The 18,363-nt window shown below is 45.0% G+C and overlaps 1 protein-coding gene across 3 annotated transcripts in view; it reads right to left on the bottom strand.

The window, feature by feature from the left end:
* Positions 1–510: 510 nt before the first annotated feature.
* The window catches only part of TERF2 (telomeric repeat binding factor 2), a 32,774-nt gene continuing 14,921 nt past the window's right edge, over positions 511–18,363 (bottom strand). The window contains exons 5-10 of one of the 3 annotated variants that reach the window (XM_031658139.1): positions 17,607–17,753; positions 15,380–15,486; positions 13,707–14,099; positions 8,298–8,383; positions 2,154–2,197; positions 511–1,688 (exon numbers count right to left, since the gene is read on the bottom strand). In XM_031658139.1, the coding sequence (XP_031513999.1) occupies positions 1,530–1,688; positions 2,154–2,197; positions 8,298–8,383; positions 13,707–14,099; positions 15,380–15,486; positions 17,607–17,753 (936 nt within the window). In that variant the 3' untranslated portion in view covers positions 511–1,529. The remainder of the gene's footprint in view (positions 1,689–2,153; positions 2,198–8,297; positions 8,384–13,706; positions 14,100–15,379; positions 15,487–17,606; positions 17,754–18,363) is intronic. The other 2 variants (XM_031658140.1, XM_031658141.1) reach the window with 2 other exon arrangements.

The following is an 18,363-nucleotide window of genomic DNA, read 5'->3' as shown; positions in this document are numbered from 1 at the left end:
CAAACTCCATCTCCCGAATTCAAGCGATTCTCCTGCCTCAGCCTCCTGAATAGCTGGGATTACAGGAGCCCACCACCACACCCAGCTAATTTTTGTATTTTTAGTACAGATAGGGTTTCACTGTGTTGGCCAGGCTGGTCTCGAACTTCTGACCTCAAGTGATCCTCCTGCCTCCACCTCCCAGAGTGCTGGGATTACAGGCATTAGCCACCATGCCTGGCCTAATAGATGAATTTTAAAACTTTGGCATTTCTTTTTAAACTTTGCCTTTCACTCACTCAGAAGTGAGAAAGGGGGAATTCTTTTGTCCCCAGAAATGATGTATGAGGAAACTGACAGGTTAAGAGGAAACTTCCACATCATCTGTTTGACATAGCTTCCAAGGATTAAAACATTCAACACAGTCTGACATCAGCTTCTTAATCAAAATAGTTCAGCAAAGTTTGTTCAACATTTTGCTACCTCCCTCTGTGAATACATGCTGTGCTGCAATTAAACAGCTACTTACAGTTGAGAGAAGCAAGACTTTAATGAAGAATGCTACAAGTATGGACAATAATTAGTTCTCATCTTTTAAAAAAAGATTACAGAAAACACTTTACTGAAATTTTTTGCTAAAAAGACAGTCTTTAAGGGTGTCCGGGAGAGACAGCAAGCACAACACAGTACAAAAGGAGAAGGGAATGTTGAATTCCAGTGCAAGACACGAACACAGCACAATTAGGGAATTAGAAGGAAGCAACCATTTCACAAAGAATGAAATTAGGCATTTATATTCAATCAGGATTTTTTTTTTTTAAGCTTTAAAAGTCCAGCATAAGGAAGGGAATTGGGAAAAGAGGCAGGGGACAGGGGGCAGGGGGTGGGGGAACTAAGCTTATCTACAATCACCATTTTACCAAAAAACACACTGGTTCAACCACATAAGAAGTGGAGGATAAACCTGCCTACATAGCCCAGCAGACGTTGAGAGCAAATGCCAAGGCAGACAGGTCTAGGGTTGATGTCACAACTGGCTAAAGAGTTTTTAAAGGGAATCTTATTCCACAAGGACTGGTCTCTCATCAACCTGGGTTCATAACAGACTAAGTTCCTTTGCATTTGCCATCAGAAGGCCAGAACTAGACGTGGAAAAAATTTACTCCAAATAATACTCACATTGCTGGTTTTAACAGGTCATGGAGTCACAAGTGGCTCCTAATAGACTTCACCATTTCCTAGGAGAAGGTTCTACAGATTACCAGGGATTTAAATTTAAGCAAACCACTAAAGAAGGGAAACACTAATGATATTCTGGCACTGCACAAGCTCTGTGCCTGTCATCTCTGCCAAGGACATGGGTGGACTTGGCTCTGCTTCTTAGCTCCATGATCTCCAACAGTGATGAAGTGGAACTGGGACCTCCCCCACATCGAAGGAGGTTGCCCAAAATTCTCATCCCAGCCCAGCTTCTGAAAGAAACAGCAGACTATCAGGGGCTATTATTAGGAACCATGCTCCTGTGAATTCTGTGGAAATGAAAGCCTGTTTCAGTTCATGCCAAGTCTTTTCATGGTCCGCCAGCGATCCTTAATCATCACAGCTGTTCGGTTAACAAATGGGTAATTTTTAGAAATGGCAGCCCAGTTTCCTTCCCCATATTTCTGCACTCCAGCCTTGACCCACTCGCTTTCTTCTACAGTCCACTTCTGCAAAAGAAAACCAAAAGATTTATCACCACCTTTCCTCTCCACTTACTTACATTTTCTCCAGTGTAGTGATAAGGTAAACTCAAGAATCCCAGGAGAATCATCTGAACCTGAAAGCACGGCTTATGTTTTTAAAACATGGAATGGACAGGATACGAGCACTGTGGATCTGGACATTGAGGAATTCTCGATGTCCTGCCATTTGATCCTCAAGTAACAATCATTTCTGCATTCCAAACTGCAAACATATCTACATCATTCATGATCCGGAAAATGTGTCCTCTGTCCTTCTAGGCTTTTCTTCCAGAAGATGACTATTACTTTAACTTAGTTTGGATTATCTGAAAAATCTCAAAAAAAGGTTTTTACTGGGTACATAAGCAGTCTATGCCTATGAGACATGGGGCTTATTTTACCTCTGCTCTACCCACATAACCAGTATCAGAAAAGAGAATTTTAAATTACCTGCTTTTTTGTTATATTGGTTGTACTGTCTTCATCTGGTGCTGCTGGAAAACATTAAAAGTAGACTCATTTCAGAGTTCACCTTTCTCTGCACAAACCACAAGAAAAAGACACAGAATGTCCCCAAAGGGAAACCTTTCAAATTTCACAAGCATTGAGAAGAGAAAATATATCACTAAAGGATAATTTACTTTTCTCCTTTGTTTGCAAACACCAGTCACTTCAGCCTATGAGAACCTGTACAATGCAAGTGCTTTACAAACAGGCATCCATAAATGCTGGCTAGTGATGGGTTTCAAGCTCTTCAGTAAAATCAACATTGTTTTCTTTTTTTGTTTGTTTGTTTGTTTTGAGACAGAGTCTCGCTCTGTCTCCCAAGCTGTAGTGCAGTGGCACGATCTTGGCTCACTGCAAGCTCCGCTCTCCAGGTTCATGCCATTCTCCTGACTCAGCCTCCCAAGTAGCTGGGACTACAGGCACCCGCTACCACATCTGGCTAATTTTTTGTATTTTTAGTAAAGATGGGGTTTCACCGTGTTAGCCAGGATGGTGTCGATCTCCTGACCTCGTGATCCACCCGCCTCGGCCTCCCAAAGTGCTGAGATTACAGATGTGAGCCACCACGCCTGGCCCCAACATCGTTTTCTAAAATTACTGAGAGAACATCATATTTCAAACCCTTATGTATATGTATGTCTACATATACATATAGGTATTAGTGTGTGTATGTATATATACAGTCGTATGTTGCTTAACAATGGGGATATGTTCTGAGAAATGAATCATTAGGTGATTTCATCCTTGTGTGACTTACACAAACCTAGATGGTAGAGCCTAGGCTCTAGCCTGCAACTTCTTACCTACCCTAACTCATGCCCCCTTGTCTAACAACATGGCTTTCTCAACTTTTAAAGGATTGGAGTCATCCACTGGACTTAGAAACCAAAAACATTGGTGCAACTCCAAATAAAAGTAACAAACATGTATTCTTCCACTGCTATAACAGTCCTAATCCCCTTAATCTTACCGATTACTATTACCTTAGCCAACCTCTGCAAAAAAGGAATATGCCTAGGATATATGGTGTAGCCTATTGTTCCTACCCTACAAACCTGTACAGCATGTGACATGCAACTGTGACACAATGGTAAATATTGTGTATCTAACATATCTAACATATCTAAACATAGACAAGGTAATGCATTGCACTACAATGTTACAATGCCTATGACATCTACAATGTCACTAGGTGATACGAATTTTTGAGCTCTATTATATACAACCTAATGGGACCACTGTCACCATCTATGCAGTCCATCGTTAACCAAAACTTCGTTATGTGGCACATGACTATAGGTGTGTTTATATGTATAATTTCTGCATTATAACCCCCTGCTAACCATTGCTTTGAAATCACATGGTTTTGGCCGGGTGCGGTGGCTCATGCATGTAATTCCAGCACTTTGGGAGGCCAAGGCGGGTGGATCATTTGAGGTCAGGAGTTTGAGACCAGTCTGGCCAACATGGTGAAACCCCTTCTCTACTAAAAATACAAAAATTAGCTGGGCATGGTGGCACATGCCTATAGTCCCAGCTACTTGGGAGGCTGAGGCAGGAGAATTGCTTGAACCCAGGAGGCGGAGGTTGTGGCGAGGCAAGATTGCGCCATTGCACTCCAGCCTGGGTGACAGAGTGAGACTCTGTCTCAAAAAAAAAAAAAAAAAAGAAATTATATGGTTTTGCTGTTTTATACTAAATTTTTTTTTTTTTTCATTTTTTAATCTTCCTCTATCATTCCCAATTTTTTTTTTTTTTTTTGCCCAGGCTGGAGTGCAATGGTGCAATCTCAGCTCGCTGCAACCTCCGCCCCCCAAGTTCAAGAAATTCTCCTGCCTCAGCCTCCGGAGTAGCTCGGACTACAGGTGCTCGCCACCAGGCCTGGCTAATTTTTGGATTTTTAGTAGAGACAGGGTTTCGCCATATTGGCCATGCTGGTCTCAAACTCCTGACTTTGTGATCTGCCTGCCTCAGCCTCCAAAAGTGCCGGGATTACAGGCGTGAGCCACCGCTCCTGGCCTAACTTTTTTTTGTTTGTATTTTTTGTAGAGACATGGTTTTGCCATCTTGCCCAGGCTGGTCTCCAACCCCTGAGTTCAAGGAATCTACCCGCCTCAGCCTCCCAAAGTGCTGGGATTACAGGCATGAGCCACTACGCCCAGCCTAGAATTTTCAAGTTCTTGTTCATTTTATAGAAGTACATTTTGGGTCTGGGAAGTGGTTCACGCTTGTAATCCCAGCACTTTGGGAGGCTGAGGCGGGTGGATCACTTGAGGTCAGGAGTTCAAGACCAGCCTGGCCAACTTGGTGAAACCCATCTCAACTAAAAATATAAAAATTAGCTGGGCGTGGTGGCACATGCCTATAATCCCAGCCACTGGGGAGGCTGAGGCAGAAGAATCACTTGAACCTGGGAGGCAGAGATTGCAGTGAGCCGAGATCGCACCTGTAGTCCCAGCTACCTGGGAGGCTGAGACAAGAGAATCACTGGAACCCAGGAGGTGAGGCTGCAGTGAGCCAAGATTGCACCACTGTACTCCAGCCTGGGTGACAGAGGGAGACTCTGTCTTAAAAAATAAAAATAAAAATAAAATATATAAATAAATAAAAGACCAGAGGGCTATGGGAGATGGTATACAAGTATAAAAGACATGCCATTTCAAGCCAATGGGAATAAGTTAAAAAGTTGTAAGGGCCAGGCGCAGTGGCTCACACCTGTAATCCCAGCACACTGGGAGGCTGAGGCAGGTGGATCATCAGGTCAGGAGATAGAGACCATCCTGGGCAACATGGTGAAACTCTGTCTCTACTAAAAATACAAAACTCAGCTGGGCATGGTGGTATGTGCCTGTAATCCCAGCTACTGGGGAGGCTAAGGCAGGAGAATCACCTGAACCTAGGAGGCGGAGGTTGCAGTGAGCTGAGACCACGTCACTGCACTCCAGTCTGGGCGACAGAGCAAGACTCCGTCTCAAAAACAGAAAAAAAAAAAGAAAAGGCAACATTACATAAACACGAAACCTGCTAGAATGTCTGCCTCAGCAGATGCCAATGTCCTAAGCAGTATCTCCTAAACAAGGGAAGTTGCTCTGGAAAAGGGACACTGACGTGAACAGATTACTTTTATTTTTTTATTTTTATTTATTTTTTTTGAGACAGAGTTTCGCTTTTGTCGCTCAGGCTGGAGTGCAATGGCACAATCTCGGCTCACTGCAATCTCCACCTCCCAGGTTCAAGCGATTCTCCTGCCTCAGCCTCCTGAGTAGCTGGGATTACAGGTGTGCACCACCACACCCGGCTGATTTTTGTATTTTTTTTAGTAGAGATGGGGTTTCACCATGTTGGTCAGGCTGATCTCGACTAACTTCAGGTGATCTACCCTCCTTAGCCTCTCAAAGTGCTGGGATTACAGGCGTGAGCCACTGCACCTGGCCAGGAACAGATTACTTTTAAATTATGAACTACTTCATATTACAGTGAAAGCAGGTTTCTAAAGCTAACGAATCTGAACTGCATTAGAAATTGCTGTTTTCTAGAACTTTTTTTTTTTTTTTTTTTTTTTTTTGAGACAGAGTCTCGCTCTTGTTTACCAGGCTGGAGTGCAGTGGTGGGATCTCGGCTCACTGCCACGTCCACCTCCCAGGTTCAAGTGATTCTCCTGCCTCAGCCTCCCAAGTAGTTGGGATTACAGGTGTGCACCACCGTGCCCAGCTAATTTTGCATTTTTAGTAGTAGACGAGGTTTCTCCATGTTGGTCAGGCTGGTCTCGAACTCCTGACCTCAGGTAATTTGCCCACCTCAGCCTCCCAAAGTGCTGGGATTACAGGTGTGAGCCACTGTGCCTGGCTTCTAGAACTTTTATATCCTGTTGTTTTTAAATATCTAATGTCATTTTTTCTTGTTTTTCTGTTCCTTCCCCCACTTTCCACATGATCTTATCTTACCAACTACATTTTTGCCAGTGAAGGTAATTTTCAAGGACAAAACCTCTGGGACTGGCAAAGGATTATTGTTGCTATGTTACAAAAGTCTTCATAACCCCCTAAATTAAGGTTTAGCACTTAGATATTTCCATTAGAATACAAAATGTGGTGGGAAGAGATTCTAACACAAAGGCTATGAAGTTATTAATTATGGAAGTTTCTCTCTCTCTCTCTTTCATTCTTTTTTGGGACAAGGTCTCACTCGGTTCTCAGTCTGGAGTGCAATGGTATGATCACTGCCCACTGCAGCCTCAACCTCTGGGGCTCAGTCTCTCAAGCAGCTGGAACTACAGGTGTGTGACACCATGCTTGGCTAATTTTTGTTTTTATTTTTGTTGCTAGGGGTTCTTATTATATTGCCCAGACTGGTCTCTAATTCTTAGGTTCAAGCAATCCTCCCACCTCAGTCTCTCCAAGTGCTGGGGATTATATGCGTGAGCCACCATGCCTAGCCAGAAAAGTTTCTTATCATAGAAAAAAAAAACTGGGCTGGGCACAGTGGTTTATGCCTACAGTCCCAGCACTTTGGGAGGCTGAGGCAAGCAGATCACTCAAGGTCAGGAGTTTGAGAGCATCCTGACCAACATGGTAAAAACCCCATTACTAAAAATACAAAAATTAGCCGGGTGTGGTGCCACACACCTGCAATCCCAGCTACTCAGGAGGCTGAGGCAGGAGAATCGCTTGAATCTGGAAAGCGGAGGTTGCAATGAGCAACCTGCACTCCAGCCTGGGCAACACAGTGAGACTCCATCTCAAAACAAAAAAGAAAAGAAAAAGAAAAAAAATTTGGCAAGGCATGGTGGCTCACAAGTATAGTCCCAGCACTTTGGGAGGCTGAGGTGGACAGATTGCTTGAGCCCAGGAGTTCAAGATCATACTGGCCAACATGGTGAAACCCTGTCTCTACTAAAAATACAAAAAAACAGGCCGGGCGCGGTGGCTCAAGCCTGTAATCCCAGCACTTTGGGAGGCCGAGGCGGGTGGATCACGAGGTCATGAGATTGAGACTATCCTGGCCAACATGGTGAAACCCCGTCTCTACTAAAAAATACAAAAAACTAGCCGGGCGTGGTGGCGGGCGCCTGTAGTCCCAGCTTCTCGGGAGGCTGAGGCGGGAGAATGGCGTGAACCCGGGAGGCGGAGCTTGCAGTGAGCCGAGATCATGCTGCAGCACTCCAGCCTGGGCGAAAGAGCAAGACTCCGTCTCAAAAAAAAAAAAAAAAACACAACAATACAAAAAAACATTAGCTGGGCGTGATGGCAAGGGCCTGTAGTCCCTGCTACTCTGGAAGCTATGGTGGGAGAATTGCTTTAGCCCAGGATGTCAAGGCTACAGTGAGCCAAGATCACACCACTGCATTCCAGCTTGGATGACAGAGTGAGACCCTGTCTCAAAAAAAAAAAAAAAAAAAAAAACCAAAAAAAGGATTTATATAAACTGTTAAGATATTTTTTTTTTCTTAAACAAGAAATGCAAGGAATGACCCCCTACTACCACATCTAATTGAAGTATTTTAGGAAGAACATCAACTATAATTAAATATCATAGGCATTATTAAAACAAAACCAAGCACTTTCTTTAAACATAAGGTGTTACTCTGACAGTCTCCATTATTTAATGGGAGAGGACATGAGACTGACTCCTTGACCAGGGCACAGTGACTCACATCTGTAAACCCAGCACTCTGGGAGGCTGAGGTGGGAGGATTGCTTGAGCCCAAGAGTTTGAGACCAGCCTGAGCAACAAAGTGAGACCCCATCTCTACAAAAAGTGAAAAAAACAGCCAGGTGTGGTGGTGCACACCTGTAGTCCCAGCTACTTGGGAGGCTGAGGCAGGAGGATCACTTGAGCCCAGGAGGTTGAAGCTCAGTGAGCCATGTTCACACCACTGCACTCCAGCCTGGATGACAGAGCAAGACCCTGTCTGAAAAAGGAAAAAATAAAATAAAATGGATTCTTCATGAATTAAAATGAGATTGGGAACTTACTGAACTTTTTCTAGTTTGGAGACAAGCAGCTTCTGGAATATTAACATGACAGTAACATGCATCTGTACTTCAGCAAGCATCAAGAAGAGGCCAAGGAGAATCTCCTGCTTACCCTGAACTTGAAACAGTTCATCCTCTTCCACCCAAGTCTCTTTTTCTTCAACCCCATTAGAGTTGTTCCACTTGCCTTTGGGTACTCTGAGGGGAGATCAAGGAGAGCACAAGGTGTGAAACAAATTCATCCTGGACTGTCCCAGATTCTGGCCTTGGCTCACTCTTGGCCCTGTATTCCTTCCTGTCCCATTGTGACCACAATTGAGGTTCGCCTGCATGCACCTCCCAAAGCCACTGTCCTTTCTCCTGGCTGGCCAGGCATCTCCGCGTAACACCCCCCAGGCTGTCGGACACCCCTCAAATTCAGCACTGATTCATCAAGTACATCACTACCCCTCTACAAATCTGTCCATTTTCCTGGTTTTTGGCTTGTTTGGTTTTGATTCTATTAAAGGTCTCAGTATTTTCTGATTGGGAACCTGCAAACCTCCCTCTCTTCCTTGGACATGCCTTCTTCCTATATCTGGACTGATTTTTCCGTTTCCACTCCCCCTTGTTCAGGCTCACAGTGCCTTTCATCAGTATTCCACTAGCCTCTTAACTGGAGTTTCTGCCGCTAGCCTCTTCCCCTTCCAAAGCCAAAGATGATTTTAAGACAATCATCCTAAAATTACCACATGCCTCCTCTACTCCCTAATGGCTTCTCTCTGCCTGAACAATGGCGTCTATCTGCCTGTATGGGGTAGTCCAGACCATCCAGTCTGGCCCGTCAGTTTCTAACCAACCACCCCATGATGACCACACCTGGGCAAACAGCACAGCCACACTGTTCTGCTCTTTCTCCTCCCATAAGCTCTGTATTTTCCTGCCTCTCCATAGTCCCTGTGCTTGGGAGTCCATTCCCTGCTAAGTGACATCCCACCCATCTTTCAAGGCCATGGTTCTCAATGAAGCCTTCTCTAACTACCAACCCCAACACACACAGAAAGCCTTTCCCCTCTGGCCTGCAGTGCTGTTTCTACCATATCAACTGTCACTTTGCAGTGTGCCCCTAACCAGGACCACCTTGAAGGTGGGGGCCACATCTTCCTTTGTCCATCCCAAACACATAGCACACTCAGCACAGTAACACAGATCCCAATGTGAGCTGGAGATATATTAGCTGAACTAACATTGGGATTGTCAGAGAGCCACAAGGGAATTATACCATCAAAGATTAGAGTAAGAAGCAAACAAGAATGCTCCCTGTGAACATGAAACAATTTAAGTGCTTGGGTGTGGCTAAAAAAAAGTACAAAAGCTGAAAATAACCCCAAACCCAAATTATTCAATGGAAATTATAGTCCATTTCTTCTAATCAACTTTGCATTTACCTGATTAATAACTGCCCTGGGAACAGAGCAAAGCACAAATCTGACCTCAGAATTATAACATCTTTTACAAACATGGAAAGTGTCTGAATTCAGTGTCTCGAAGAATTTATATAAATCAAATGACCCGCAAAAGTTAACCAAGAGTAGAGACAAATTTCTGTATCCTTCGCCCGCCATGAAGAAAAAACTTATTTTTAATGCCATTTGGGTATTCTGCAAATGAATAATAAAAGCAAATTGATGAGTAAGTACATAGGCTTGAAAAAATTCCTTGAGTTCCATAAGTTTTCTATGAAATTGCTAAGTGGCTGAGACAAATGGTAGACCTTTCTCATTTTTACATTGAATCTTATCCCCAAATGTTACTTGAGAATAATTTGCTTGAGACAAAGTGAAAACATTTTATAGGAGGTTTTTCCTTCTCAGGATATTCTTGTGTTAATGACTATTTATAAATAAAAATCAGATGGGGTTACAGTTTGTTTTCTATCTGCTTATCCCAGTGCTGGAATAAAACCAGTTGGAACCTCAGTCCCCGGCTGGTCCATCACATTTCCTGAGTGGCTGTCCTCCCTCCCTGCAGTCTTCACAGGTCACCTTCTCCCTGTCCTCTGTTGAACTCTCAGCACTATTACCTGTACAAATATATGCTTTGGTGGTGATTTTGCAAGACCTCTGACTTTCAGGTGATGTGTTCACTGCCTCTCCTAACTTCCCATGTGGACGGGCCTGAGATCTGGCTGCTCCTCCTAACTGTCATGGGCTGAGTGGTCCTGGCCAAGTCAGGTCACTTCCTCGTCCTTGTGCTCCTGACTGGCAGTTTGAACGTGACGAGCAATGGTGTAGCGTGGGTTGGCAAGCTACAGTCTGTGGCTGCTGGCTTGTGTACCATGAAGCTCGGGCTAAGAATGGCTAGCCCATTGTTTTAAGGGTTGTTAACAAAAAAACAAAAAAAAAGACAGTCGGGGCAGTGGCTCACGTCTGTAATCCCAGCAGTTTGAGAGGCCCAGGCAGGTGGATCGCTTAAGTCCAGGAGTTCGAGATCAGCCTAGTTAACATGGTCAAACCCCATCTGTACAAAATACACAAAAATTAGCTGGGTGCGGTGGCACGCACCTGTGGTCCCAGTTACTGGGATAGGGGTGGGGATGGTGGCTGGGGCAGGAGAATCGCTTGAATCTGGGAGGCAGAGGTTGCAGTGAGCCAAGATTGTGTCACTGCACTCCAGCCTGGGTGACAGAGCAAGACCCTGTCTCAAGAAAAAAAGAAAAAGAAAAAACAAGAAAATAATATGGAGCAGACAGACAACACATGTGGCCCAAAATGCCTAAAAATATTACCCTCTGCTGGCTTTTTACAGATGTTTTGGGTTCACTCCTTAAAATGCAAGAAGAAAAAATCCTTATTTTATTTGGTGAATAAGTACCTAGTAAGCACGTGCTATGTGCAAGGTGCTGTGGGAGATACAACATAGGGGCATGGTGGCCCTGTCCTCCAGGTGACACCGCCAACCCTGCCTTCCCTCCTGATCCCACTGCCTCTCCCTGTTCCCTGGCAGCAGTCTCCAATCTCCAGCCTCCCTCCTTCCCTCCTTTCCCTGAGTGGGGTCTCATCAGGCCTTCCAATTTGTTGTATTAGAATTATCTGGGGCATAGTTTAAAAAGCAGATTAAAGAGTATTCTCCTGTCTCTCCTAATTCAGTAGCCAGGAGCCTGGAAATATGTATTTTTTTTAGCATTCCACAGGTCATTGTGTCATGAAGCCTGGCTTGAGAGCCTGTCTGACACACCAGACAAAAGAAATCCCAGGCCTGGCCCATCCAGCATGCAGACTCTCTTCCCTTCACTCTTTCCTGTGCACCGTATTCTCCTACCATAGGCTCCATGACACTCTGAGGGGCACGCCAGGCTTTCTCATGCCTGTATGTAAGGAGTTCCCACTGCCTAGAGTCCTTCAGCCCCCAACACGCTCAATGACCTTCTGCTCATTCTTCCCAGGCCAGCTCAATGTTTGTTCCTCTAAAAGATCTGAGCCACCTAAAACCTTGCTGAGTAGGCTCAGCTTTTCTTCCCATAAGCAGCCAGGGTACCTCACACATACTTCTTTAGAGCAGGGACACTGACTCTTTTTTTCTGTAAAGGGCCAGATAGTATTTTCACTTTGCAAGCCTTACTGTCTCTGCTGTGATTACACAACAAACTACCACTAAACAGAAAGCAGCCCTAGATAATACATTGATGATGGGTGTGACCATGTTCCAATAAAACTTTATTTACAAAAACAGGCAGCAGGCAGATTTGGGCCCAGGGCCACAGCTTGCCAACCCCCGCTGCTTTAGGGGACTCATTAGACTTCATATCCTTGACATATGAGAGAGGATGTATGTCTCAAACCTTCACGAATCCTCCCATTTACAAAATTACTGTAATCCCGCACTCTCCCGTTTCCTCATCTGTTCCCGGGAGCAATACCTATACTGCACAGGATTGCTGTGAGGAGCCAATGACATCCTGTATCAAATGAGAATAACGTGCGTGGAGCTGCATCCGCTGCCCAGCAGCTATGCCCATTTGCCAGCCGGTGACTCACTTCCAAATACTAGTAGTGGTGACATAGTGCAAATCTGTACCTGAGGATAAATCACTTATCAGATGCCACAGCCTTTTGGGGCACCGAGTACAATGCATGCCAGAGCACAGGTCCCCAAATACTACAACATAGAGCAGTGGCAGAGGTGGCCTTGGGAGATCCATGAGGTGGATCACTTACAGCAGGGAAGCGCTGACCAGGGAGGAGTCTATGGAGGATGGAGAAGTTGTTTTTGTTGTTTTCTTTTTTTTTGAGATGGAGTCACACTTTGTTGCCCAGCCTGGAGTGCAGTGGTGCAATCTGGGCTGACTGTGCAGCCTCCGCCTCCCGGGTTCCAGTAATCCTCCTGCCTCAGCCTCCCAAGTAGCTGGGACTACAGGCGCCCACCACCACACCTGGCTAATTTTTGTATTTTTAGTAGAGATGGAGTTTCACCACATTGGCCAGGCTGGTCTCGAACTCCTGACCTCAGGTGATCCGCCTGCCTCAGCCTCCCAAAGTGCTGGGATTACAGCCGTGAGCCACCACACCCAGCCTGAGGAAGGAGAATTTTAAGAGAGGCAACTTGTTGGTATACAGGCCATGGGCTTTTCTGTCAAGATTGACTTGGATTAAAACTCCCAAAGCCCATCTTTGCCACTTTTAGCTGTGTGACCTCAGGTGAGCTAAGAACTTTTCTGAGCCCTTCTCCTCTGTGTAACGGGGTTAATATATCACATCACAGAGTGAGGATTGTAGCGACTCAGTAAGATGACACATGAAAGTGCTCTGCCCCCAGAAAGCACTTCATCAACAATGGCTTCTCTTCCCTTTAAAGGACAAATGGCATTTGGACAAGCAATGATGGAGGTATGACGGTTCACTGTGGGGAATGAGAGGAAGCAAAAGTACAGTGGTAGAAACAAATAACGTGTTCCAGAGAACAAGCAGGCCAGTCTGCCTGGAGGCAGGATCCGCCACAGGACACAAAGGGAAGCAAAACTCAAAGCCAGGATGAGAATCACCATGGGGAGCAAAATTAAAGTATTCTAGCCACTGCCCCACAGTACCTAGCAGGATATGGGAGATTAGTAAGTATTTACTGAACTTGCCAAGTCTCAAATGCTCAGAAGGGTGCAAAATTATACATATTCATCAGTCTCTTTTTAAGGGTCAAAGTATAATGTGGCCCAATGCAAACAAATTTCTTTTAACACATAAGACTAATGTTTAGAAGTCAAGACACTCAGATGTTTGCTAAAAATGAAAGCGGCGATGAGTAGGAGGCTCTGAAACTTTTCCATCCCCACTCATGCCCTAGTGCAAGGCTTGGAAGCCCACATGTGGGGCTTCAGAACCGGCAGGGATGGCTACGTCGTCACTGCCCGCTCCTGTGTCACATTCTAGCAGTCTGAGCAAGCCTTGGTGGTAACTTAGCTGAAAGTTACTTCATTCACGGAAGTAATACCAGGCCCAACCAGGACCACCAACCAGCCCCAAAATTTCTACAAAGAAGGTCTTCATACTTGGGATTCTTCTCTCCAGGGAGGGGTTGGTTGAGAACGGTGGGCTTGGATGGTGGCGCTGGAGCGGTCTCCTGGGAGGAGTTGAGGCCTGCGCTGGGCTCAGTACTCTGGCTGTCCTCCTCCAAGACCAATCTGCTTATTGTCATGCGCTTGTTCTTGGGCTGCAGTTCCGAGCCACCCTCACCCTCAGCTGGGGCTGAACTTTCATTATCATCTTTTCTGGGTCTCTTGTTTTTGAGGGCTGGTGATGCTGGGGAAGCTTGAGTAGGAAGAACCAGATCCTTCTGGTCCAGTTTTGCAAAGGCTGCCTCAGAATCCGGTGCACCAGACAGAGTCTTGAAAGCTGCTTTCAGAGTCATCATTCCAATGGTGGTTGGAGGATTCCGTAGCTGCCTGCAAATAAAGCATAGGCACAAAGATCTTTTTCACCACTGTTGATGCTCGTCCAAACGGCCACAACTTTTTTGAAGTTTGAAGCTTCAAATAAGATAGAGGACTCCTCCAGTTGAGGAGGCTTTAAATGTAATATGTAAGTTGTATTATGAATTTAAAACTCCAAGTTAGAGAACCTTTATTTTACTTCTCATTTTATTTTTAGAGATAGAGTCTGGGTCTGTCCTAGACAGTAGACAGGACAGAGAGATAGGATACAGTGGCACAAACACAGCTCGCTGTATCCTAGAACTCCTAGGCTCAAGCGATCTGCCCACCTCGGCCTCCCAAAGTGCTGGGATTACAGGCCTGATCCACCACACCTGGCCTACAACACATTTATGAACAGGATCTTGAGAATTCTCACAGTAAAAGACATGCCACACAGTCTTGAAACAATGAGAAACTGCCTTTTAAAAACAAAGTTCATCTATCATTTGGAACAGTTAGTATGCTTCAGGGAAAAACTGTTAGGAGGGGCAAACTGGCAGCCTGCGGGCCAAATCCAGCTGCCAGTCTGCCTTGTTGTCTAACCCACATGAAAAAAAATTTTTTTAAGTAGATCAACTGTCAACATCCAAAAATTGGGAAATCTCACGGAAAACCCTGGACATCTTATATCTGAGCACCTGAAGCCTGAGCATTCTTGGATACTCCCACAGAGCAACAACCACAAGAAGCGGAAAAGCAAATGCCCTGGTTCCTGGCCCCACGCTCTCAGCCTAGGTCCACTTTGTTCCTTTAGGTTTCCTACCAGGCCCTGAAAGGGCATCTAAGCTTGTAACCCCTGCTTTAGGAACTGGTTTTGGGATTCAACTCACAGATCTGAACAGTGCTTCCTGAATGTATGAAGAGATTAGGTGTCCACAAGGAAGTACTGAGTCAATATGGGCGAGGCAGGGAGAGAAATGGTGAAAGAGCCTTTGAGGAATGGCCAATCAGGAAGTTGTCAGGGACCCCAGGCGTCCTGTCTCCTCATCTTCCCAGGGTGTGCTGTCTCCCACAGTGCCCTGTACGAGTAACCTCGTAACATGTCAGCAGGTCAGATCGCCGAGAGGAACTGATCCTGCTCTAAGGAGGAGACTGCTTCCAACAACCACCCCAGTGTTTTACCCAGGATCACAAGAGAGCACCTTCTTCCAACAACCACCCCAGTGTTTCACCCAGGATCACAAGAGAGCAACTTCTTCCAACAACCACCCCAGTGTTTCACCCAGGATCACAAGAGAGCATCTTCTTACCTTGTGGGTTCTCTGGGTGGCTTTTCCACAGGCCCTGGTGCTGGCTGTTTATCTTCCTTCCCTGGACTTGAGGCAGCGGACTCAGATTTCAAAGCCTTTTTGGCCATCTGGGAAAGGAAGGATGTCATCAGGAAGAAGAGGCCACAGAATTGCATTAATTCTCTGCTTCTTTCACCAAGAATATACTCAATATGCAAACAAGTTCACTTACAAATCCAATCTAGGTATAAAACGAAGGACATAAAATGGGAGAGAACTTATAAGACTTATAAATCAAGCTTTTTTTATTCAAACTTAAGATAACTAATAAATTTTTTTTGAGAGGGAGTCTTGCTCTGTTGCCCAGGCTGCAGTACAGTGGTGCGATCTCTGCTCACTGCAACCTCCACCTCCTGGGTTCAAGCGATTCTCCCATCTCAGCCTCCCAAGTAGCTGGGATTATAGGTGCCCACCACCATGTCCGGTTAATTTCTGTATTTTAGTAGAGACGGGGTTTCATCATGTTGGCCAGGCTGGCCTCGAACTCCTGACCTCAAGTGATCTGCCTGCCTCGGCCTCCCAAAGTGCTGGGATTACAGGCATGAGCCACCATGCCTGGCAATACATGCTTACACTAATATATTCCAGTTTGTGTATAGAATTTTTTATAACTGTTTCTACAAATGTGTTGTCTTATTAACAACTGTTTGAGAATCCTTATCTATATAACACAAAGAGCTCTGAGTAGGCTAACCTTGCTCTAACTCCATCTGTTCATCTGTCTCCCTTGGCTTAAGTTTTAGACATTTCCAATCAGTCCAGTGTCATTCAGTTTCAGTTGTTTATCTGTAGTATGTGGTGTCCTAAAAGCTAAGAGTTCTGTCCACACAGACAGCAGCAGGATATTTTCCAGCTACCTGGAATGGAAAGGAAAGGACCCTAGGCCAGGCTGAACTATCTTGACACCTGCTCCCTGAATACCCCAAACTACCTGCTTATAAATAATCTGAGATTTGCCAAATGACTGCTAAGATCATGAACACTACCCTAATATGGGCCTGGCAGATCTGTTATGAAACAGAATATTTTCCACATTCTCAAAGTCCTGGTTTCTTTTGCCCAGGCTGAAGTGCAGTGGCACGACCACGCCTCACCGGCAGCCTCAAGTGATCTTCCCACTTCAGCCTCCCAAGTAGCTGGGATTACAGGTGCCCACCACCACACCTGGCTAATTTTTCTATTTTTTGTAGAGACGGGGTTTCACCATGTTGCCCAGGTTGGTCTTGAACTCCTGAGCTCAAGCAACCTGCCCGCCCTGGCCTCCCAAAGTGCTGGGATTACAGGTGTGAACCACTGCACTCAGCCAAAGTCCTGGTTTCAAAAACAAAACAAAACCACTCTCACTCAGTGTTCCTTCATCACAGCCTCCCATCTGTGACAGCCTGGGTCTAGTTCTTCCCTATGCTGTCCTGAGCCTCACTGCTTCCATTCTTTTATCTCTTTGATCCAATTAAAGAATGTTTTCATTTGGCTTCTTTTGACCTTATACTTTCAGTGACACCTTTCTCTACACCATACCTTCTTCCTGTTAGCAACTCCATCGTACCATATCTACCAAACCACTCTTCCTCCAAACTTAGTTCACAAGTCATTGCCTTTGGGAACCACCATCGATTGTAAGCGAATGTTCTACTTCAGCCATGGCAGATTAATCATGTATAAAGGAGATAAAAACGACAGATGAGGGAGACCAGGTGTGTTCCATTTGCCTCTGCCAGTATCTGTGCTTTTGTATTTTTATTTATTCATTTTTTGAGACGGAATCTCACTCTGTTGCCCAGGCTGGAGTGCAATGGTGCAATCTTGGCTCACTGCAATCTCCATCTCTTGGGTTCAAGCGATTCTCCTGCCTCAGCTTTCAAAGTAGCTGGGATTACAGGTGCCTGCTACCACGCCCAGCTAATTTTTATATTTTTAGTAGAGATGGGGTTTCACCATGTTGTTCAGGTTGTTCTCGAACTCCTGACCTCAGGTGATCCACCCACCTGGGCCTCCCAAAGTGCTGGGATTACAGGCGTAAGCCATTGCGCCAGGCCTGCTTTTGCATTTTTAAGGCATTTAATTAAGAAAGCTAGTGCACACAATTCAATGTCTTTTCCACACATCAACTCTTTTCACTTCAGATATTCTGATTCCCTGCACATCCTCAAGGGCACACCATGGTTATGGGAGAAGGGCCAAGGCACACCGTGAGGAGGTAGGGCTCAGCGTCATCCAGGTGGCTCTCCAGGAAGCGCAGCATCTTCTGCTGGAAGGTCTCGTAGGAAAAGTTCTGGATGACAGGATGGGCCAAGTTCTTTTCTCGAATAATATTCAGGAGATCATTTCTCAGCTTCTACACAATGGACCGATATTTGCAACATGAGAAAGTAGAACTCCAGTAAAAATTCAATGATGATGAAGTGAGACAGACACTATGAGAACTTCTGCAATGCCGTCAATGCAAATCACTGGCACACATACAGGAAGGGAAGCCCAACACAAAGGATTGGTCAATAAATCAGGTTCAGCCAGAGCAGGTTACTATGCAGCTATAAAAAACAGATGAAGAAGTTCCTTATGTGCTAACACAGAATTATTCCAAGATATAATATTAAGTGAAAAAAGCAATTTAGAAAAGTGTTCACATTAGTGTGTAGGATATGCTATCACGTGTATGAGAATGGGGAAAATGGATATACGTGGATGTCTGTATACACACACACACACACACAATTTGTTTGCACATGCATAGAGGATCTTTGAAAGGATAAAAGAAAAAAAAAAAAAAAGAAACTGGTTGCCTGTGAAGGGAAGAAGATGGCCGAGGGTCAGAGATGAGAGAATTTTCACCAAACTCTTTTGTTATACCTTTTGAATTCTGTATTATGTACATGTATTACCTTTTCAAATAATGAAATTTAAATTTATATAGAGGCCAGGTGCAGTGGCTTACGCCTGTAATC

Source organism: Papio anubis, chromosome 18, assembly GCF_008728515.1.
Source record: "Papio anubis isolate 15944 chromosome 18, Panubis1.0, whole genome shotgun sequence".
NCBI classification, from domain to species: Eukaryota; Metazoa; Chordata; class Mammalia; order Primates; family Cercopithecidae; genus Papio; species Papio anubis.
This window is presented reverse-complemented; position numbering and strand designations above follow the sequence as displayed.